At 45.1% G+C, this 24,332-nt stretch overlaps 1 protein-coding gene across 1 annotated transcript in view; it reads right to left on the bottom strand.

Moving 5' to 3' along the window:
• RNF207 (ring finger protein 207) overlaps positions 1 to 24,332 on the bottom strand; it is a 100,676-nt gene that overhangs the window by 62,261 nt on the left and 14,083 nt on the right. The window contains exons 2-5 of the mRNA XM_088447717.1: positions 23,623 to 23,755; positions 11,378 to 11,522; positions 3,809 to 3,890; positions 1,400 to 1,475 (exon numbers count right to left, since the gene is read on the bottom strand). Of these exons, the coding sequence (XP_088303843.1) occupies positions 1,400 to 1,475; positions 3,809 to 3,890; positions 11,378 to 11,522; positions 23,623 to 23,755 (436 nt within the window). The remainder of the gene's footprint in view (positions 1 to 1,399; positions 1,476 to 3,808; positions 3,891 to 11,377; positions 11,523 to 23,622; positions 23,756 to 24,332) is intronic.

Genomic DNA, 24,332 nt, shown 5'->3' with positions numbered 1-24,332 from the left:
GTCCCCCCCCCCCCAGTAGAGAGAGACTTAATAAAAAAATAAAAAAACACTTACCTGAAACTCCCGCTCCTGGTCCCGACGCTTCTACCTGCTCCTCCGGCCGCTTTGCAATATGGGAGAGACGTCGTCATGATGACGTCTCTCCCATTACCCACTGCGGGTGCTGGAAGATGGCTCCCGCAGTGGGAGCAGCAGCAGCCGATGAGAGCCTGACAGACTCTCAGCGGCTGCTGATTACAGCAAACACACAGCTGCCGGCTCCAGCGGCTGTGTGTTTGTGCTGTGTAGCGCTGACCGAACTCCGTCCGGTCAGCGCTACACACGCGGTGCAGTCTGTGTCACAGTGACACAGACTGCCCGCGGCCCGCATGACGCTGCGGCCCGAGGGGCACATGGCACCCTGCCCCCCGGCCCAGCTCGCCACTGGCCACATCAACTCTCAAATGCAGGGGTGCAGCTGGGTCTCTAATACGTGAGAGCTGCATTATTGCACCTTCAGGTAAGTAGCATACTTGGATTGGCTTACGTTACACTAGAGATGAGCGGGTTCGGATCAGTTCGGATTTCCACGCCAAGTTCGGATTTTTCCCAATAAAAAACGGGACTCAGAAAGGGGCATAACGTCATTTTTCATCAACAAACATTATCATTCCTGGACTTTTGTCTAGGAATGATGATGTTTGTCCATGAAAAATGACGTTTTGCCTCTTTCTGAGTCCTGTTTTTTTGTCGGAAAAATCCGAACTTGGCGTGGAAATCCGAACTAATTCGAACCCACTCATCTTTAGTTACAACCAAGACTGAAATAGGTGCAAATGACCAATCTAAGATGATTTTAGGATCACTGGGTCTTGGTCTAACAACAAATTAGTCCCAAAGGATGATTCAAAAAAGCAATTATAGTACATGATAATAGCTCTATACTACTTCCTAGGGATGCTGATGCTACAATTACTCAGTGGGTACAGAGTGGTTTGTTTACATTTGCTATGGACCCTTTTCAAACTTTTGCTCATCGGAAACCCTATCCTACCCTGACAGAGCCCAAAAGATAGACACAGCATGTTTGAATTTGGGATTTTCCCTCAGAGCAGCCCAATGTTCTGTATATCCAGTGACTAAGCACTGAGGCAAAGAGCTGCCATGAATTCCAGTATCTGCTCAACTATTAATTGTTTGGGGATCACTGGTCATTATTACTGTATTCATAATCTAAAAAAAGCACAAATGGCTATGGTCTATGTGCTTAAAGCCTATCTTACACCATGTGTCGTGTGACTGTGGTTGCCATGGTAAGTTATCAATCACAAAATGACTAAGATGCTTCTTAAAGCCTGCCACGGTGATTTGTGTTAAAAAAAAAAGATGACATTGTCATGGGGTTGCTGTTATGACTTACCGTTACAGCCTGATCCAGCTTCTCGCACCCTTGTATGTAAGCGGTCTCAATATCAATGCAGTGAGTGCGGCTTTCTCTGTGGAAAAACCATAAACAGTCTATGGAATATATTTTATAAGAGTAAAGTCTGTACATCTAGGGGCTTATTTATTGAGGGAAATCACCTGAAAACTGCCATTTTCGGGGAAATCCTGTCAAAAGTATCCCCAGGATTTGAGAAGCAGGGATAACTACGATATAACTACGAATCCGATGGTTAGCGCACATCTCCGATGTTTTGCTGCCTGCGCATGCGCAAGACCCATTCTGCACATAGCGCACATTTCCTGGCCTCGCAAGTGACCATGACGCATATTTCTTGGCCTCGCAAGTGACCAGGACCCGGACAGGCTTCAGTAGACTTCAGCTTCTACAGCCTGGCCAGAGTAGCAACCATCATGACCATTGGTTGCGATGGTGATCCCATGATTGCGATGGTGATCTCAAGCTGCTACCTTGGGTCACAGCTCTGGGATGGCAGATGCAGCAAGGAGGTGTCTGATTCCTACAGTCACCTGCTGCTGCATTAGCATTTTACATGAAGGGAATTGCACAGCCACTTGTGCGCGGCTCTGCAATTCTGTCCATCATCCGAATAAGGCCCATAGTGCGCTGTTCTGCACGTGTTTATAGGAAGTGAATGCAGCTTGAACAGTGAATGAATAGTCACAAAATGATCATTATGAGTAACACTGCTCAGTATACTTACCCTCCCCCCTTCCATCCCCCTAACCCTAACCCTCCCTTTTTGTAGCCTAACCCTCCCAACCCTGCACCCTAACTCTCCTTGTTAGGTTTAGGCACTAAGCCTCCCCCTTAGTGCGTAAACCTAACCCTCCCCCCTTAGTGCCTAACCCTCCCCCCTACGGGTGCTTAACCCTAACCTCCCCCCCAAAACCTAACCCTAATCCCGCTACACTCCCTAAACCTAACACTCCTTCCCCCCCCCTGGCTATCGCTAAGGGCACCCGGCATTGGGATTAAGATAGGCGTCTGTAGTTTGACTCCTATCTTAAGGCCTTTGTGGGGATTCCCCCGGTCTCATAGCTACATCCCTTTGGCAGGGCCGCCATCACCGGGTGGCTGAGAGTCACGGGAGACAGAGCATAGCCTGCGCTTGAATTAAATATTGAGTCGTCCACGAGCCAATCACAGCTCGCGGAACAGCAGCCAATCAGGAGCGGCCGCTCCTGATTGGCTGCCATTCCGCGAGCTGTGATTGGCTCGCGGTCAGCTCCATATTCCAAATGCCACGGCGCCGATGCTCTGATTCTACCTGCTGCCCGGTGCATTCTGCACCGCTGCCAGCCAGGCCCCCTCTCTCTCTAAACAAGGTATGCTACCCCTGCCTTGCTCCCCCACCCCAGTCCAGCCAGCCAGCTTTCCCTGCTGCTCGCCTCCCCCCCAGTTCAGCCAGCCCTCCAGTCCGGCCAGCCTGCCATCCCTGCACCCAACACTATTCCAGTCCAGCCAGCCACCATCCCTGTCTTCCCTGCCCCAGTCCAGTCAGCCTTCCCTGCTCCCCAGCCACAGTCCAGCCAGCATTCCCTGTGACCCCCCCCAGTCCAGCCAGCCTTCCTTGCTCCCCACCCCGTCCATCTAGCATTCCCTGTGCCCCTCCAATCCAGCCTGCTTTCCCCGCCCCCCCAAGTCCAGCCAGCATTCTAGTATAGCCAGTCTGCCTTACCTGCACCTCCCAGTCCAGCCAGCCACCCTGTCTTCCCTGTTCTGCCCCGGTCCAGCCCGCCTTGCCTTTGCTCTCCCCACAGTCCAGACAGCGTTCCCTGCACCCCCCTAGTCCAGCCAGTGAGCCTGCTTTCCCTGCCCACCACCCCCAGTACAGCCAGCCTTCTAGTCCAGGCAGCCTGCCTTCCTTGTGCCCTCCCCAGTCCAGCCAGCCTTCCCTGCACCCCCCGCAGTTATAATAACTGCCCCCGCAGCCCAAATGTTGATACCCCTTAAAAGTAGCCCCACCCACATTATCCACAGCTCCGCCCACCTCTGTCCCATACCCCGGGGTGGGGCCCTGTCTATTTTGTCAGTACTGGGCCCCACTTTTTCTGATGGCAGCCATGCCAATTGGTAGACACCTTTCCTTTTCCAGTACTGCCAACCCAGTGACAAAGTAGCAACCAAATGCAGAGGAAATTAATAGCAGGACTGGGATGAGGACCGAGGCTAAGCATGAGATTTTAATATAAGTTTTAGAGCCAAGAGCCGCCAACTAATACTCAGGCACATCAGCCCATCTGGAGAGCTGCCACTCCATACGTGACAGGGTAAACAACATCAGTGGACGTGAAATGGCCTCGATGCCTCTGCATATGCAAGTTAGCCGGACACTGCTACAATGTGTAAATCTCCACTCACACTTGCATGTCACGGAAGCAGTTGATGCAAAGCATGGATTTCTTCTCGGTGGAAAACATGATGTAGGGTTCCTCATGCAAGGCTGCAAGAAAGATACCACAGTTAAGAACTACTTGAAAACAGCTGTTGCTAAATGGGATATGTAGATAAATTTGGGAGGTACTATTAAATGTTAATGGGCATATAAACTCACCACCAGGTTAGGGTCCTAATGATTGTGGGATTGGGCACCCGAATATTGTTGCAGCTGGAAATATAGGGATTCACATCAGGCTGGGGCAACACAAATACATGCGACTCCTTTTCCTCTATTGTGTCTACATTCGTGCTCAGCATTTAGTTCCACGCCTACAACTAGCCTAAAGTCCTCTCTCTGACCAACTTCAGAGCTCAAACCGCATTTACCTTGCATTCTAGGGGTGTATATTTACTATGAAACCACTGCCACCCATTGTAGATTATTTTCACCTCCAAACTGTTGGTTTACAAATGACCCGGCCGAATCCGGGCTCTGCGCTTGCACTGTTGCGGACCCCCAACACACGTGACATCTTGACGTCATGGTAGAAGGGTGGGGCCTCCTGCAGCAGGAAAAAGAACTGTGCCTGATGCTCTGAGCAGCTCTACAGGCTGCAGGGCGCATGGGGCAGAGATGGTACCACCCCCAGGGCACTGCGCCATGGGCGACAGCACTGCTCAAGCACCCCTAGTTATGTCCCTGCCGCTGGTTGTTTCATCAGAACAGCTGCAAAAAAACCGCCACAAAACTGCTGTATCTTTCTGGCAAATCAGAAGGAGAGGAATCACAGTACGCTTATAAAGGCTGATAGTTACGGGGAGCCGCAGAAGCATGATTTACTACCTTATGCCAGAATCCATATAGGTCCGTGCACCTGCAAGCGGGAAGTTGTGCCACCCATTTATATACCACCAGCTGCCGCAACTGTCATCACTAGTATCTGCACTTGCACCAGCCCCATGTTAGAGATCTGTCAGAAGCAGTCTCCCCTTCTCCATATGCACGACTCAGATCTCACGTAGCTTTAGACACATGCCCATGACACTCCCATGCACTCCCAAAAGACAAGGCGTTATTGAGTGCTTGCATTATAGCCACCCATTTGCCATCCTGAAATGCACAATTTCACAATTCCGTCTGACTCAGAATAGGACAGAGATATGTAAATATGCGTAAATTCACAACTGCGCATGTGCTGTGTGCAAAAACTCATTATTTGCACCCGTGCATAGAGATCCATCAGAATCTGGCCCATAAATAGGGCAATCATTATGTGTAACATTATAATTCTCTAATGGCGGCAATGTAATTTAAATATTAAGGGCAAAATTAATGTTTCATTTCATTGAGAGCAATATTATTTATTACTTATATTAAAGTGGAAATATTAATTAATTGTTAATTGGTGCAAGGAAAATATTTTTTATTACAGGGGCAACATTTTTTAATTTTTTTTTAAATCGTTAAATAATACCTGTTGCTCCTGTCAAAACAAAGAAACAAAAAATTTTTTACACTAATTAACAGCCACAAGGTTTTTTCTATTCAATTGGCCGCGGGAAATTGAGCTGCACACATTTTTATAGGAATTTAACGCTGCTTTTTGCTCGCAGCTTCAGAGCAGGTCCCAAATCAGAGAAAATCTTTATATTAAAGTAAAAATGTAAGGACTTAGGGTCTGATTCAGAGCCGGACGCTCTGACCAGAGCGCTCGCTCTGAATCAGGGCCCTCCTCCATGAAAATGGAGCGGCCTCCTGGCCACTCGCATAGCTGTGGGTGACCACCCACAGCATATGCGAGCGGCCAAAAAGACTTGCGACGGAGACCCTGCGGTAGGGTCTCCCTGCCACAAGCCCTGGAGTGATTTTGGCTCTATCAGAGCCAAAATCAGTCCCATTGACATCACTAGTGATGTCAGTGGGGCCGGCTTCAGACGGTAGGCGTTCCCATGGGAACGTCTCCGTCTGGCAGGCACGCCCCCAGCACGCCCACCAAAGGGGGCGTGCTGTCAATCAACATCAACAGCACGCCCCCTTTGGTGCGAGACCCGGAGCGATGGGAAGCCCGTCGCTCCCCGGGTCTCACGTATGCGCACGACGGAGCTCCCTCCGTCGTGCGCATGCGCAGTGGGGAACATCGACCCACTTGCGAGCGTACTGCCACTTGCGAGAGGGTCTGAATGACCCCCTTATTTCAGAACGCATCGGACACCCCCCTAATAACTAATTAGGCAATTGGATGTCTTCAATTAGCTTAATTGGGCCAAAAATTGCACATCACTATTGGGGTGAAAAAAGGGGACTCAAATTACCCCAAAACTCAACTTTTTTTTTCTTTTATGATTAATTTGTTTGCATTTAAATGTTTTTTGTTTTTTTGTTTGTTTTTTAAATTTTTAAAAAAATTTTTTTTGATAAATGTACAAATCAGTTATTTGCAGCATTTTAAAACCACAAAATATTGACCCGGCAATCCAAGCCAGGTAACTTGCAGGGTTTAACACGGGAGTAACCCGTGAAACCCTGCAGTGTGAACGGCGCACTCCGGGTCACGATGACCTGGATCGCACCGCATGCCGGCCGATTGGTCCGGCTTCAGTGACGTCATCTCCAAACGTCCACTTCAATGCCGGAAAAGCCGGGTCAGACCCGACTCCGGTGTGAACGGCGCCGACTCAGGAATGTCTTGGGTCAGCGCCGGCTAAATCCCAGGTCTGATCCAGATTGGAACCCTGTCAGACCAGGAATTTAGGTGTAAAAGGGGTATTATAGACATCTATACTGTTCCCAATATTTGTTTTTTTTAGGGTACAGGATGCTCCCCATTATTTTATTTTTTGACATTTTTCCTGGGTTTTTTGCCATGACAAATTAGGTCATTTTTGTCGCAAATAATCTTGCAGCCAATTGAATATGTGCTTGTTAGACGCAGTGGAGCAACTTTTTGCTACTGCGTATGTGCCAAATTAGTATATTTTTGCAAATCCTCTTTGTATGGTATATCAGAAGCGACGGGCATTACGTGCATCTCTGAATCAGGCACTAGGTAACAGCAAATGAACACCTGTCTACTCTACTAGACATTGGCAATGGCACAAGGCTGGATTACCCACTCTCTCTGCTGATTTCTGTAAAAACATTAGGAGCTTTTCTGCAGACCTTGAGCTCTAACCCGACATAGATGGGAATAACAATGTTACCCCCAAGATGATATTCTTTCCTAATGTAATGCATAATACATAACCTTGCTCAGGTTATGTATTATGCCTTGGCTCTGTGGGTTACATGTGCACAAGGATCTGTCTCCATTAATAGAACCAACCCTCAGGTTTTGAGACACCGGTGACTGCACATTTTCTGGGGTTAGATATAATTCCCTCCTAATGCATGAAACAGGATACGTTCATTTTCCCTGCATCTTTATACTACAGAATTTGATTATTGTACTGCAGAAGGTCTGCTTGACCTTATGAACTTCTAAAGAGCGGAGCATTGAACAAGTGAAAGAAATTCCCATAGAAATAAATTAGCTTCTCCCTATCATTTAATAGAAAGTTCTTCATGCTGATTCAAAAGAAAGACATGTGCTCTAGTTTGTGGGTAAAGGATTGTGTACAAGGGATGCAAACCTTCTCTTAGATACAGGCAATACATATAACGGATGGGCTGTGCTCACTATAAACCAAAGTATGTATGATGGTATAGATAATGCTACAGACTGACAGGAAAGGAGGGAATGCAATAACGGGTGTATATGTAAAAAATGACATTGATTGTGTAATAATAATGTTAAAACAGGAGTTTTGATCTCCCTTGGGTTGAGTATATGTCCCCAATCCCCTTCTCATGGTGAGGAGTAACATTATCTTGCAGGGACTATCTTTCCGTATAGTTGAGATCTAGTTGTTACTGTACTTCCTCCTGTATGTGGTTGCTGTGCAACCTTACGTGCTAACTAGAAGCTGATTGGGGAAATTATCCACCTGTCCTCTTCTCCAGACTCTAAGAGGCTTGATACATCTCACCACTGGTTCTACTGAACTAATGTAGACACAGTTGTCCATTTTCTAGTCACATTTTCAATTTCCTGAGGTCAGCTTATGAGTTGTTGGTATGTGACCAATAATGCTCATTTCCATCAGTACCCAATCATGCTCATACCCATCAGTACCTAATCATGATCATACCCATCAATACCCATTCATGCTCATCCCCATCAGTACCTAATCATGCTCATCACCAAAAGTACCCAATCATGCTCATCCCCATCAGTACACAATCATGATCATACCCATCAATACCCATTCATGCTCATCCCCATCAGTACCTAATCATGCTCATCACCAAAAGTACCCAATCATGCTCATCCCCATCAGTACCCAATCATGCTCATACCCATCAATACCCACTCATGCTCATCCCCATCAGTACCTAATCATGCTCATCCCCAAAATTACCCAATCATGCTCATCCTTATCAGTACCCAATCATGCTCATCCCTATCAGTACCCAATCATGCTCATCTCCAAAATTACCCAATCATGCTCATCCCCATCCCAATCATCCCCAGTACCCAATCATGCTCATCCCCATCAGTACCCAATCATGCTCATCTCCATCAGTACTCAATCATGCTTATCTCCATCAGTACCCAATCATGCTCAACTCCATGAGACCCAATCATGCTTATCTCCATCAGTATCCAATCATGCTCATCCCCATCAGACCCAATCATGCTCATCTCCATCAGTACTCAATCATGCTTATCTCCATCAGTACCCAATCATGCTCAACTCCATGAGACCCAATCATGCTTATCTCCATCAGTATCCAATCATGCTCATCCCCATCAGACCCAATCATGCTCATCTCCATCAGTACCCAATCATGCTCATCCTAATCAGACCCAATCATGCTCATCCCCATCAGACCCAATCATGCTCATACTCATCAGTACCCAATCATGCTCATCCCCATCAGTACCCAATCATGCTTATCTCCATCAGTACCCAATCATGCTCATCCCCATCAGTACCCAATCATGCTCATCCCCATCAGTACCCAATCATGCTCATCCCCATCAGTACCCAATCATGCTCATCCCCATCAGTACCCAATCATGCTCATCCCCATCAGTACCCAATCATGCTCATCCCCATCAGTACCCAATCATGTTCATCTCCATCAGTACCCAATCATGCTCATCTCCATCAGTACCCAATCATGCTCATCCCCATCAGTACCCAATCATGCTCATCTCCATCAGTACCCAATCATGCTCATCCTCATCAGTACCCAATCATGCTCATCTCCATCAGACCCAATCATGCTCATCCCCATCAGTACCCAATCATGCTCATCCCCAACAGTACCCAATCATTCTCATCCCCATCAGTACCCAATCATGCTCATCCTCCTCAGTACAAAAATCATGCTCAGCTCCATCAGACCCAATCATGCTCATCATCAGTAGGACATTATCTGACTCGTAAATATCACAATAATTCCTGTAACCCATGAGCCTTCCATTAGCTGAAGATTCAAGGATTAAACTATTACTTCACATCACATCAAGCTACGTTCTTCCTTCTGCTGGTGGGTTGGGTAAGTCAATGAAATTTGAAAAAAACATACTGTATGGTAACATTGCCCGGTCACTAAACTTTCTGGTAACCTTACTGCAATCTCGCAAGAAAATAACAAAATATAAGATTCCATATTGGGCAGTGCTACTACTCTACCCAGTCTGTAAACTCTCTCCATTATCCTGCACCTAGTCAATGCAGCCAGGTGCCTTATACAACCTTACTGGAAGTAACTGCAAGCTCCGTCTCTGGTTAAATGGATGCTGTGAATAGCATTCGTTTTTAAGAAACATACAACAAATGGCATATATTTAGATTGATCAGATATATTTGAAAGAGCATGTAGTCAGGTTACCGGCGGCCGGGATGCTGGACGTCAGAATCCCGACAGTGGAAGCCCGACCTGGGACTAAAGATAGTCGAAATCCTGACGCCTATCTTTAGCCCCACACCGAAATCCCGAGGGCCGGCATCCCGAACGAAGGTAAGACGGGTTTCTTAGCTTGTAGCCGCGGGGTGGGGGGAGGGTTGGGTTTAGAGACCCCTGGGGGAGATTAGGGTTAGGCATCCCCTGGGGAGGGTTAGTGATAGGCTAGGGGAAGGGGTGGTTAGTGTTAGGCACCACTGGGGGGGAGGTTAGGGTGCGGGGAGGGGGGTTTAGGGTCACTTAGGGTTAGGAACCACCCCAGGAGTTTTAGGGTTAGGCACCACTAAGGGAGGGTTAGGGGAGGGAGAGGGGAGTGTTAGGGTACTTACCTGCCCCAGTCAGGATATCCATCCTTCGGTCTATCAGTGCCAGTATTTACATACCGTTTCCAGTTGAAAGTTCTAGTGTTCCGCCATTGGTAAGCTGTCATACGTTACACTTACTGTTTTATATGCAAGAAATAGTAGTGACAGGTGTCTTTCTGATGTCCCTGCACCCTTCTTATTTTGAGTCCTTTTGTGAGTTATACTCTATACATTCTATCATCTCCCAGTATGAACAAATAAACAGATTTGGAAATGCTTCCACCATAATGTCTAATACGAGACATGTGTATACACAAGACTTAAGCTGGGTACACACTTGTCGATATATGGAATTCTTTTGATCTACGAATGATACATCGCGAGTGCATCGGCGAGTGTTGTACATCCGATATGTTCTTTGAACAACATTGTTCACAGACATATCAGGTTGGCCCTGCAGCACAGCCGATGCCGATATATCTTGCAGATATAGCAGTAGGTTTTGCTGTGTGTACACTTGCTGTAGGGACTCCCTACACTCACATCAGAAATAGGCGGGCAAATTAAAATGCCCGCCCAGTTGGGATGTCAGGCCAGACATATCAAGCGGCCGATTGGTAAGTGTGCATAGATTACCAATCGACTGCTCGGATGGCGGATCAGTCTGCTGACAGATCGGTTGTTTAAGAGTGTACCCAGCACTGCTGCCAGCAGTAAATATTTTCTCAGTCTCCTTGTGCCTCAAGCATGTTACTTGTGCTACGTAACTTATTGCAAACAGTGCTATAGATGGAGGGGGAGATTTGTGAGCAGGGGGTGACTCTGGGAGGGGGGAAGATAATAAGCTCCGTTTTAGACTTATTAAGATTTAAGTAGCGTTAGGACAATTATAACTATGTAGAGATATTTTATGCCACCCTTTCTGTGCCACCCAATATGCCCACCCTTCCATCATGGTAGATCTCTATTGGCGAAGCCCTGACAGTATCCCATTGTGGAAAAGTTGGTAAATGAAAATAATGGAGAACTATTATAAATGTTTATAATAGGCAAATTGTCATTTATAAATATGAACCCCCCCAAATAAAATGAAAGAAAACACCAAAAAACATACATACATAGAGTAGAGTTAATTCCCTCTCCTATCACGGATGAGAATTAGCTGGCACATTACGTAGCTGATAGAGAATGGATTTATTGTGATGAATTATTATGCTATAAGTCCATACTTACAGCACTTCTTGTGTAGATCCTTTACACGTTTACTCAGTGGGACAATCTCGTGGCAGGAGAACATTTTTGCTTTATGCGTTTCATCTCTGCACCTAACACACAGGGGCTGATTGCAGGTGTTACAGTAATACATCAGGTCAGCATCCTGGAAGAAGCATGACACACACATGGTGGAGCACTGTGGGTTCTATGAAGGTTGCACACAAGTCATGCAGTTCATCATATCCATCTAGTTGTTAACAACTGTAAAGCTGAACTAACATAAAAAAACTAAAATGTACAGTACTCATAATGAACTTTTCTCATCAGATGCACCAAGGTCTATGATGGCTGTAACGGGATGAAGTCAGGAAGCCGACGGTCTAAATGCCGACTGCCGGCTTCCCGACTGTCAAATGCCGGCAAGGTACTAATGACAAGCGTCGAAACCTCGACGCCTGTCATTAGACCTAAGCTGGGAGCCTGACGCCCGGCATACCGAACGAAGGTAAGCCAGGCACCGGGCGCGGACAGCCGCGCATGGGGGGTAGGGTTAGGTTTTAGGGCTCCCGGGGGGACTTAGGGTTAGGCACCCTCCCGGAGGGTTAGGTTTAGGCTAGGGGAAGGGGGGGTTAGGGTTAGGCACCCCTGGGGGGAGGTTAGGGTTAGGCACCACCCCAGGAGACTTAGGTTTAGGTTGCGGGGAGGGGGGGTTAGGGTTAGGCACTTAGAGGGGGGTTAGGGTTAGGCACTTGGGGGGAAGGTTAGGGTTAGGCACCCCTAAGGGAGGGTTAGGGGGGAAAATAGGGTTAGTTATACTTACTTTATTAGCAATCGGGATCTTCACCCCTGCCAGGCTTCCTGCAGGGGTGCGGCCGGCGGTATTACATACTACACCCGGCTGTAACAGCCCTAGCCTCTCCCTTCTTATCACTCAGACTGTATGAGGTAGGCCAAACAGGCATTGAGGTTCATCCTCATAAGTTTTCCATGTCATTGAATGAGAAGTTTACAGAGGAAGGTCACTGATGCCCATTGGTTGAAACAGACAGGGCAGTAAGAGGACAGTTAGTCACTGAGGCCCTGGTAGTCTTAAAAATGGCACATCCGCCATGCGGCTAACATATTTTCAGTTAACAGTTTATATGCATAACCAGGGCTGGTTCTAAACTTTGCGGAGCTCGGAGTGAGAGTTTCTTTGGCACCCCGAGCTCAGGGTGTGTGGCTTGATTGGGGGTGTGGCCATGACAGAAAAAAATAAAGAAAGAAAGAAAATAGTAATTGCAAAGTAATTGTGAAGGCAGACGGGTCTCCTGCGCTACTCCCAGAATGCCATGCGCAAAGATGTCGCGCGGGACACCGGCATTCTAGGAGACTTGGACTCCCAGCGCTCTTTGTATGCATAACCGGGGTGAGTGCGGCCACGCTTCCCTGTGCCTACTCCACAAGTCGAAGATGATCCTCAGTATAATGTATTTAGATGTTAGTGCACAAAAAGTGTATTTACGGTACAGTGAAATATGCCTGCAACAGGCGCATGAATTAGTGCAGTGGCTCAAAGCTTGAGGATCACATCAAAAGATGAGGGGCCATATGTAATAGGGTGAGCGTTTAGAAAATACCAGAGTTTAGCAGTAGACTTTCAAACTTTTTAAACTCGGCCAATGTAATAGAAACCGAGAACAGGCAAACTCACATGTTTTTAGACACAAAAGACTCTCACGATTTAAACTCTCATCCAGATGTTTTCCCATTTTGAAGATAAAACTCGACCAATGTGAGAGTTTCCTGCTATACGGTCACATTTTCTAAATTCTCACCCTATTACATTTGGCCCGTGGTGATCTTTAATTAATTGGAAACGTATCAAAGGTCGCAAAACGTTGACATTTAGAATGTCGACTTCAGAATGTCGACATGGACAGGATGTCGACACATTGAGTATCAACATTCATTGCCAGAATGTCGACATAATGAATGTCAAAAGTTGGCAATGTGGTTTTTTATAGACTTATCCACTAAACCTAACCCTAAAATCGTCTGTCGACATTTCCGTTGCAGCAATAAGAAATTAACATTTGCCAGGATGTATCAGAAACCACATGCAGGGACAGGAGTTCCAAAGGGAGCCCGTCTCTGTGATGTGTAAGAAGTGTAGTGATTGCGAATATGATTGTTTCACTTCTATATCAGGACCCCGCAGCTCTGCTGTACCTGAGTGTTCTACTGACCATGCATGTGCGGTGGCAACTGAATTTCTTGCGGAATGTTGGCCATAGGCTACAGTGCATTAGTTGCCATGGCCAATGTCCAGAATGATTTTTACTGTAAAACTCAATGCGACAATCGCAAACAATTTTTGTTTAACGCAGCAGCAATGCACGCTTCCGATTCTCCCACTATCCAATAGAAACATAGGCCCTCATTCAGACCCGGACGCAAGTGGCCGTTCGTACGTTCGGCGTACGTAAAAAAATATGTAAATTCAAGCACTCGCTCGTATTTTCGAACGCAGCCAAACATCCTCCCCAAACTCTACCGACCCCTCCTCTAACTAACGAGCGTGCCAAATAGCGAGCGTACATCCCCGAAGTGGCTTGAAGGGAACGCACGCACAAGTACAAACCGGCAGTGGGACTGTCAGATTCCGATTACCTGCTCGTTTATTCTGCCTACCTCCCTCAATCGTATCATGCCAATCAATATATCAATTAGCTTAATTGTTTTTTTTGTTTTTTTTTCACAATGCAATAAACTTTAATCTTGTCCGTGTTTGTGTTTACCCGCAGAATACGTACGGCTTAAACATTCGCTTTTATTTGTCAAAATACATGTTAGAGCCAATTAAACAATTGTTTTATTTGTCTTTAACCACGCATATTTTCCTGGGTTCATTTCTTTATTTAAATTTGCTTACGCATGTCACTGCATCAAGCCTATCATAACTCTCAAGAGATTTCTGGCCCTGTCGAACACATGACTCATACACTAACCAATAGAATTGGTCCTGTTAATTACCCAAATACATTAGCCAATCAAATTTATTTTCGGGTCTTTATTAAAAATGATTTTTAACAAATACACCATTGCCATCATGAGAGCCTCGGCATTCACCAGGCGCGAGCTGCTGGTGTTAACCGAGGTGATGGATAGGCGGATCACCAGCCAGCCTCCACCCATCACAAATCGCGAGAAGCGTTCCGCATATGCGGAGGTACGTGGCCGCCTGCGTTCCTTCGGCTTACGCCGCCAGATCGGCCAGCTGGAGCGCAGGTGGTCGGACCTGCAACGGAGGACGCCCCGCTTGCTAGCATGCTTTCGCATGCAGATCGCTGAAAGTAAGTTTTTGGGACTGTGGTTTTCATGTTTATCTTTGTGGCCCTAACTGCGTGTGCATGTTTTCATGTATGTCCTATTTATTCTTTGTACTCATATCTGCATGGCCATGTTTTCATGTATGTCCTATTTATTCATTTTACTCATATCTGCATGGCCATGTTTTCATGTATGTCCTATTTATTCATTGTACTCATATCTGCATGGCCATGTTTTCATGTATGTCCTATTTATTCATTGTACTCATATCTGCATGGCCATGTTTTCATGTATGTCCTATTTATTCATTGTACTCATATCTGCATGGCCATGTTTTCAGATTTGTGTTGTCATAAATTAGTGTTTTACTCGGTTTTGGTTGAAACTAACCACAATTTGTTTCACATCTTTTAGGGGCACAGCGAAGACTACGGCATCATCGCCATCCAAGACGGCGCTCTCGCCCACTCTCCCCAACCCCAAGCCAACCCTCCACACCCCCAAATTCCCCTATTTCCCCCTCCTCCCCAGCCTGCCCAGACCCTGTGGAAGATATTTCGGGGCTCCTTCCCCTCCATCCCAATTCCCCCTCTCCTCCAACCACCCCTCTTCTAACTACCCCCTCCCCTGAATCCCAAATCACCCCGCCAAGCTCTTTGGGGAATGGAGGCACCTCCGAGGAGGACGAGGGAGTGGCTTCAGGAGCGGCCGTTATTTTGAACGGTATGGTTTTTTTTGGGGGTTTTTTTTGGCAAAAACTGTTTGGATGTAATCATATGTCGTTCCCTTTTTTTGTGTTTTTATGCCGAATTTTTGGGAGTTTTCGGGTTGTCTTTACCTGTTACTGCTGATTTCAACATACACATATCACACCTGTCTGAATCTGATTTTTGGACTTGTAATTTTGGGGTAGACCATTTTGGGGGGCTTGGTTTTTTCGGTGTAATTCTGCTTTGGGCCACAATATTTACATTTTTGGGTAGCTTGGTTTGGCTTGTTTTTTAATGTGGTTTCATTATTGATGTATTAATCCCCACACTTTTCTAACCCACAGAGGAACAGAGGCGTATGGCTGAATTAGCCGGATGTGTGGGGCGTATGCGGGAACACGTCATCGGGCTGCTGGTGGTCCTTGACCATATGTCGGTCCTCCTTAGGAACCAGTTTTAGTTTTTTTTTTGACAAAAGATAAATAAATTAATATTTTAAACTTAACGTTCTGTCTCATTCCTTGTTTCCAAATCAGAGATTGTTTACACTGACATAAGTAGACTCTTCCAGCAAGGATTTGCAATTATTGTCACTAAGATTGTGTGTTGTATTTTTTAGGAAAACAGGCACAAGAAACACCTAACAGTAACAATCTGATTGGCCTTATTTGGTGTTGTACAAATTATATATTACTACATTTTACATGTTCCTATTTGGGGGGCAAGCTGCTTAGGCCGATATTACGAAGCCAACTGATTGTACAGGACTCCTTTGGGTGTTGGTTTGGACCCAGAAAACATCTTACATTTTAGCTCAACTTGCGTCATTACAGGCTTACCCCTTAGGCAAATGTAACGTGTGTGAACCTGGTTACACTTGCTTGTAATGGGCAAAAAAAGGTACAAAATTACACTCTCAAGACATTTATTCACAACATAACTAAAATAACAAAGTGTTCACTCACAAACAAAACACACAGTGATAATCATAAATACAACACATACAAAAAAATTTAAAAAATCACACAAAAAATCAAGAACTGGTTGATGAAGGACCATGCCAACATGATTCCAAAAATGTGACGTTGCAATATGGGTTCCATAATATATTCCCAAAGTTTCCACATGAAGGTTTTTTTAGGGTAGCAGGAAGTAGTCATCGTTGGAGTCCCAAAGATTATGAAAACAAACAGAAGATGGAGAGAAAAAAAAAATAATTAGATGTTCTCAAACAATCCGTACCACATTGTGTCTAAACACTGTTGTTTTGCCAATAATTACCTAAAATATCTGGCCACCACATCATCGCGTATGGCCCCCCCACATACTGACCTCCGACCAACCTCGGGGGGGCAATCCTCAGGTAAGGCATCCTCTGGCTGCATTGGGACACCACTCCTTATGGCGATGTTGTGAAATATCCCACACAGGACCACAATTTTAGAAACCATATCCGGCAAATATATGAGCTCGTCACCAGAGCGGTGGAAGCATCTGAATCGGCCTTTTAAAAGGCCGATACAGCGCTCCACCACTTGCCTGGTGGCTGTAAGTGCAGCATTAAAATTACTTTGTGGCCCTGGTGTGGGAGCCAAATAATGAGTGACCAGCCAGGTCGTGCAAGGGTAGCCACTGTCTCCTGTGAAAAAGAAGTGACAACATCAGGATCACTGTGTATCAAGCTTAACATTGTTATGTACTAAAGGTCTCCACTTACCCAGAAGCCACGCACCACCAGCTTGTAGGTTGGTTAATTTGTGCCATATCCCTGATTGCCGGATGACGAATGAGTCATGTGCACTTCCTGGTAATTTTGCATTCAGGGACAGGTTCTGGAGGGAGGCATCACATACCACCATTACATTCAGGGAGTGATAGTGTTTACGGTTGCGAAATATGGCCTCCAGCCGTGCTGGAGGCTGAAGTGGTATGTGAGTACCATCCACAACCCCTATGATGTGTGGGAAGCCAGCGATTTGGTAAAAATTGGCCTTGGCCACACTAAGGGCACCCATATCCAAAGGCATTTGAATAAAATGATGGAGGTGCTTGAAAAGTGCCTCCATCACTGCCCTCAGGATCCGGGAAAAGGAGGATTGTGAGATGCCCGCCACTATTCCCACCGTTGTTTGAAACGATCCTGAGGCACAGAAATTTAACACCGCCATAAATTGCGTAAGTGGTGGTATTGCTGTAGGACTGTCAATTTGCCGCTCAAGATCACTCTCTATGATGATTTTGGGAGGAAGACGGTAGCGTCTTAAAACCTCATCATCGGGCATTCCAAAAAGGGTGACACGTGTTCGAAATATCTGGGGCCTTGCACGCCTACGATGCCTACGCCTGGGACGAGATTGAGGTTGGTCGGCTTCCGGGAGCATGGCCAGAACAATCCGACCCAGATCAACCTGAAATGGCAAGATTTGAATGTAAGGCTTTTTAACCCCCCAAATAAATAGATTTTTACTTAGCTTGATGATACCATCCATTGATGCTTACATGCCGGGGTATTGTCATGATACGTGCAAACTGTAAATAATCACAATATAAAAATACAACAATTTATGCTGGGCATTTCTGTTTCAAAATTGGGTGCAAGACAAAACATAAAAGGGGAGAAACACACATTTGCCCAAAGAGCAAAACGACATTGCGCAGACTAAGTAAAATTGGGGCCAAATGTAATCAACAAATGCTAAAGGGAAAACACAACCAATTTAACGGGTCTAAATAAGCAGTTAAAAATGCGCTAATTAGTTCGCAAATACCAGTCACAATAGAAACAGTTAAAAATGAGCTAATTAGTTCGCAAATACCAGTCACAATAGAAACAGTTAAAAATGCGCTAATTAGTTCGCAAATACCAGTCACAATAGAAACAGTTAAAAATGCGCTAATTAGTTCGCAAATACAAGTACAAAAATACGCAGATAGAAAAACAAGAAATTTTAGAAACATTTCTGACTAATAAAAACAAAGGTTACAAGTGTAAGGTCAAACAAAGTTGCGTAAATACAAACATGAACATTTAAGAACCAAGTGAAAAAATAAACTTACCAATAGATAATATATAAGTTTCCGGATCAAAAGGTCGTTGGGGCAGAGCCAAAAAAAAACCTAACAAAGATGAAATTACGAAAAATTAACGTTCAAAAATTCAGGAAAAGAAGGAGACACAAATTGAGCAAAAGTTAGACTGCCAAAAACTTACCAAATAAAGAAACGCCAAAAACAAAACCACCAGAAAAAATGCGAACGGAAAAAAATTAAACAAATTTAGCAAACAAAAACAACTCCCACCAACGCCAACTCCAAAACCCGCCAACAATCAACTCCGACCAACGTAACCTCCAACAATCAACAAACGCCACCTCGACTCGAGACGCCCCAAGCCATAAATAGTGTTTAGTTTCCCGCACAAATTAAGGAGGGATCATAGGAACGCACAATCAATGATGCGGCCAAAAAATAAGGACGCATGTATAAATACGTCACGAGCCAAACAAAAAGTTCTGGTGTATTTCTTGTTTTGAGCTAAGACATGGCTACAGACCAGGGAAACAATGGGCAACAGTCTGGCGGTAAGTATTTCAGGCATTTGGAAACAATGATTAATTTGAAACATAATATAGTGCAAGTTGTGAAGTTTACAATTCTCAACATTTAAACAAATAGGTGAGGAGGATGACATGGAAGAGGCTGCTGGGCCCAGTATTCCGGCCAAAGCTGGCAAAAAGAAAAGGCAGCCACAATTCACAAGAAAGGAGATGGAGGTTTTGGTTCAGAAGTGTGTGGACATCCTGCTACAGGCAGACAGGAATATGAGTGCAAGCCAGAAGTGGAGAATGTGGGAGGAGGTAGCCGTTGCGGTCAATAGGGTGGGTGATTTTGTCCGTCTAGCCCGGGATGTCAAACGGCGGTAAGTAAAAACTTGACCACCCAAAAAAACTGGGGGAAAGAATGCATGAATAATGGCTACTTTTTCACCAACAGATGGCAAGACTTCAAATATCGCCTGAAACAAAAAATGGCTGACAGGGCTAGGCATGCAAGGGGGACAGGTGGGGGTCCCACCCCTGTGTCATTGGAGTTGAATGATTTAGAAGAGCTGGCACAGGGGTGTGTGCAGGCTGTGGAGGTGTTTGGCGTGTCCAACATGGATACGGACATGCCAGACTTTGCGGCTCCTCATGTTGTCCAAGGTAAATATTGTGATGTCACCAACTCTGAAATGTTAATGTTGTCGAAGTTGAATAATTGAGTGAAACAAGTTCAATTTAAAATTTAATCGCAGCAACGCCATCTTGCGAATGGCCGCAAGACTCCATTTTGGAAATGAGATCGCAAGACACCATTTTGTGTGGTCAGCATTAATTCAAGTTATAACCCAGGAGCTAAGAACAGATGGCAATGTTTTTGTTAACCTACCAAGGGCAACGGGAAAAACCAGCCTTCTGAGTAGAAGTAAATAAGAAGAGACAATGGGTATTTTTACATACAAATTGGGAATCCCTGGATGCAGATAAAGTATAGTTGTGGCAATTGTAATATAATATCTACACAATTGGATTTGCCTGAATCCTAGACAAGATGGCTCCAAATCCCACAGTTTGAGGTGATAATACATTTGCATTTCACACAAGAGTCTGTGAGAACAAAAGAGGTTTTGTTTTCCTTTGAACACAGCAGGTGGGGGCCTGCTGACAGAGGGCATGTAGAATTACAACTCTCAGCCATCCACACTGCTGGATGTTCACTTCGTGTATGAGAGATTATGCACTTAAATCTCACCCATTAATAACTAGCGTCCTTATACCAAACACTGAATACCCACACACTACATATTCGCACATAAGGTTCCATAAGCATCAAAATGTATGATTCAAGAAGGTTCAGTTAGTTTAAATGCTAAGAAATAAAGATATTTGTTAACTAAGGAATTATACAAGATAAAAATGTCATTCTTGGTGTTGTTCTGATGCATACTCTTTCCACAGTTTTCCGGTGCTATCGTGAGGAGATCGCATTATGCATTCTCGAGTTATGGACCGCAGAACCTACAAGCAACCAAAATGTATATTTTAGATTCAACTGTTAGGATGCTAAAGGAGGCGTTACCAGAAAGACTCCGGCTGTCAGAGGCAGGGAAAGTCTATTTGAAACAAACCTGTTAAATGTGTCATTACATATGCTTCTCCTCTGGGAACCAATGAGATCAGCAGGAAGTTCTCCCTTTGTCCTGTTTCAGTCTGGGGGGGAATAAATACACGTGTCCAAACACTGGTTTGCCAGTTCATGCTGAATTTTGGGTGAACTGAGGATATCTAGTCAGAAGTCTATCTCTGGGTCCGGAGGCGCAGCGTATGTATAACCGTACTTGGTCTGTATTATTTCCTTTTTATGCCTAAATTATGTATGTATAGATTGCGTGTAACTGACTGTACTTTTACCTGAATAATACTTGTGCATTGGAAACACAGATTCCACTCCTGTCTTTATTTGTGGTTAAACTGCGTACGCAATTAGCGTTCTATTTAGAGGTTTTAGGCAGGGTTTTGTCTTAGAGGTTCTAGGCAGGTGAATCTTAGAGGTTTATAGGCAGGAATGTATTAAAAGGTTTATCTACAGATTCTACAATGTGCCAATATGTAGATTCTAATGTGACTCTTTTCTCATTTTACCAACAGAGACACAGGCGGATGAGTCTGCTCCAGAGGGGAGCCTTGGCCGCAGAATTTCTGCAGGCTCTGCAGGGGAGGAACCAGTACATCCGGCTGAGGACCCTGCAGAAGCCAGTCCTGGGCAATCCCCCACGCAGGCAGTGTCCCTCCTCACAGAACTCAATTTTAAATCGGATTTCCATACGGAGATTCTGCAGAGGATGGACGCCAGTCTGGTACGGGTGGCTGAGGCCCTGGAGCAAAATGCTGCGGCCAACGTGACCATTGGCCAGGCCCTGGCGGAAAATACCAGGGCCAACATCCGCATCGCCAATGCCCTGGAGCAGCTCGTTCGCCAGCACATGGTGGAGCCGACCTCCCTTCCTGCCGGAACATCAGGATCCTCCACCTCTGGCACAACATCAGCCAATCCTCCAAATGTGCCTAGCCCTGTGCCTAGTCCAGAGGCCACAACATCTGCCTCTGGACAGGCCAGCCCGATGACATCCCGGACCCGGTCTGGCGCCCACCCTCCCCCAGCCAAACGGGGGAAAAAACGTTGACAGCACTGGCTACTTTTCCCACACTCCTTCTGTGCTTGCCCCATATTCCTTTCTGGCCAATACTTCCCTCTCCTTTCTTGTGAATTGTTTTTAATTTTTAGCTTTACGTTTCCATAACTTTTATGTTTGCACAATTATTAGAATTTTTGGAATTAACACTGCAAAAAATGTTTGTGTAAAAAATGTGCATGAAATTGATTTTTTATAGCAATAAATTTGCCAAAAATGTACGGCTTTGTATTCTGACATTATTGTAAAAATGGTTTACATTTAATCCTGGCCCACAAGGCAAAAACGCGCACCACCAACATTTTACATGAGAAAAAAAAAGGGCTCTTTAAGGAACGTTTTAAAATTTACATAAGGATGCAAATTTACCAGGCAAAAGCAAAATGGCCAAAAAAACACAAACATGATGTCATTATTGTTACAATAGGCCAAAAACCAAATATTAACCCAAAAATAAACCCCCACAAATGTACGCAAATTGATTGTGTAATCCTGACATTAGCAGCTATGATTTCCACCTGCGTACGGTTTTGTGCTAACCCAAAAAACTGATTTCAAAACACATACCAAGCCGGTTTTCAATACAACACTAATTGATTTTCTGACAAGCCGTGATTAATTGATGCAACATCGTGGAGTGCTGGGACGGAGGAGAAGGCCATCGCCAATGTGGTTGAGTAATCCAGACCCTAAACTGTGCGAGCATTTTGAAGGGAAAGAGGATCATCCAGTGACGTATGAGTTGGTACGAACACATTTGACGTTCGCATCTGATAATGTACGCCCCAAAAACGCCTCGCCACGCCTGCGTTTTTCCATCTCCACCCCCGTCAACGCCCAAAAACGCCCTGTTCTGTCAATCACATTTGACATGTCACTTTCTGTACGCTATTTGACGAACGAGACAAAAAAAGCTTGCAATCTGCCGTACGCACATGCGCAGTGTTACACCGACGCATGCGCAGTTACTCAACATCGGAACGCAACGAGCGTACTGCTGTTAACGAACGGCTCTGAATGAGGGCCATAATTTTTTTTCTTCAAAAACCCACAGAAATGTGAAAAAATGGGGAAATTAGCCTGTACCCTAAAAAACATTCAAAGAAATATTGAATAACAGTATTGATGTCTATTACTGTCCCAAAGAAAAAATATTTTGCGCTTTTAAAAATGTTTCAAATGGCCGATTTGCTAATTTTTTTATTAGTATTGAAAAAAAGCACATATTGGTAGCTAAAATAAACGCTGTAGTTAATTTTGGGGAGCATAAAAATGGCAACAAGCTGAGTTTTGAGTCATTTGAAGCCACTTTAGAAACTTCTTTTAAAAAATACCTGTAACTCCCACCTGCACGGTTAAAAACACCTGCCCCATCCATACAGCACCTCCATATACCTGTCCCACATCTTTTATCCCACTATTCTGCATTTTGCAGAATAATACCACTATAATGACATGTAATTATTGGCCCAATTAAGCTAATTGAAAACTTCTAATTGACTAATTCATCATTACAGGGGGTGTACCAGTTGAACTTAACCGCGTCCTAACATTTTTAACTTAAAATAATGAGGTTGGAATTAAGCTTGGGGAGAATTTCAGTACAGAGCTGTAACTAGATTTTTTTGTGCCCTGTGCCAGAGAGAGCATTGGTGCCCTCCCCCCCATTTTTTAAATAGGGACATAAGATAGTGCACCTGAAAAAGGCCCATGGCCTCATGGGGAAGGGCCAGGGAAGAGATAGGGGAGGCCAGGAGATGCTGGGGATAAAAGAAGAGGAAGCTAGAAGTGAGAATGATAATAAACAGGAAAATTCACAGGCCCAAACAGTGCCCCCTGCCCTGCGGTGCCCTGTGCCATGGCACTGGTCGCACTACCCTAGATACGGCCGTGTTTCGGTATTATTATAAAGTTACATAATTGGAGAAGGCTGGGGGAAAAGTACAAAGAATTTATTAGCTGGGTGACATCTCTGTATAATGTTATCTTATATTTTATATTATTCTCACCTGTTTCCTAAACTCCAGGTCACAGTTGGCACACAGTACGACCTCCTCGGAGTCAGCAGAACTGTCCACCAGGAACTTCAATAGTCTGTCTACCGGGGGTAAACCATTGTTTCCTTTTACAATAGACTGCTGTCTGCAGGGGACACATGGGATCTCTGTGTTACACTGTGCAAATGTTACATAATACATGTCATACTTAACAAAAGAGATGTAACAAGGGCTGAATATAAGAGGCAGGAGTCCAGGAGGCAGAGAAGGCATGCTGGAACAATCTTACAAACTGAGGCCAGTATTCAAGCTGCCAATGCGATTGTACAATGCAATATTGGCCTGATTCAGACCCGCTCGCAAGCGCTATGCGCTCGCGAGTGGGTTGTTTGGCCACTGCGCATGCGCACGCCGGAATCGATGGTGATTGACAACTCGCCCCGTTTGGTAGGCGCAGCCGGGGGGGGTGGCTTCACAAACGGAGGTGTTCCCAAGCGAACGCCTACCATTTGTAGGTCAAGACCATCATCCTGGCCACTCAAAAAAAAATAAAAAAAAAGCCCTGAGTCAGAGCGTCCGGCTCTGAATCAGGGCCTATGTTTGCTAATTTATGATACAGAATTATTGAATCATTACTTAATTTAAGTTTTTATTACACCTAAACCAATCTGACATAACTTGCTGTTTAAAGAAAAATAAGTTAAGTACCCCTTAAAACATGT

Source organism: Taudactylus pleione, unplaced genomic scaffold, assembly GCF_031769625.1.
Source record: "Taudactylus pleione unplaced genomic scaffold, aTauple2 ptg000437l, whole genome shotgun sequence".
NCBI classification, from domain to species: Eukaryota; Metazoa; Chordata; class Amphibia; order Anura; family Myobatrachidae; genus Taudactylus; species Taudactylus pleione.
The sequence above is the reverse complement of the archived record's forward strand: the minus strand, read 5'-3'. Positions and strand labels throughout refer to the sequence as shown.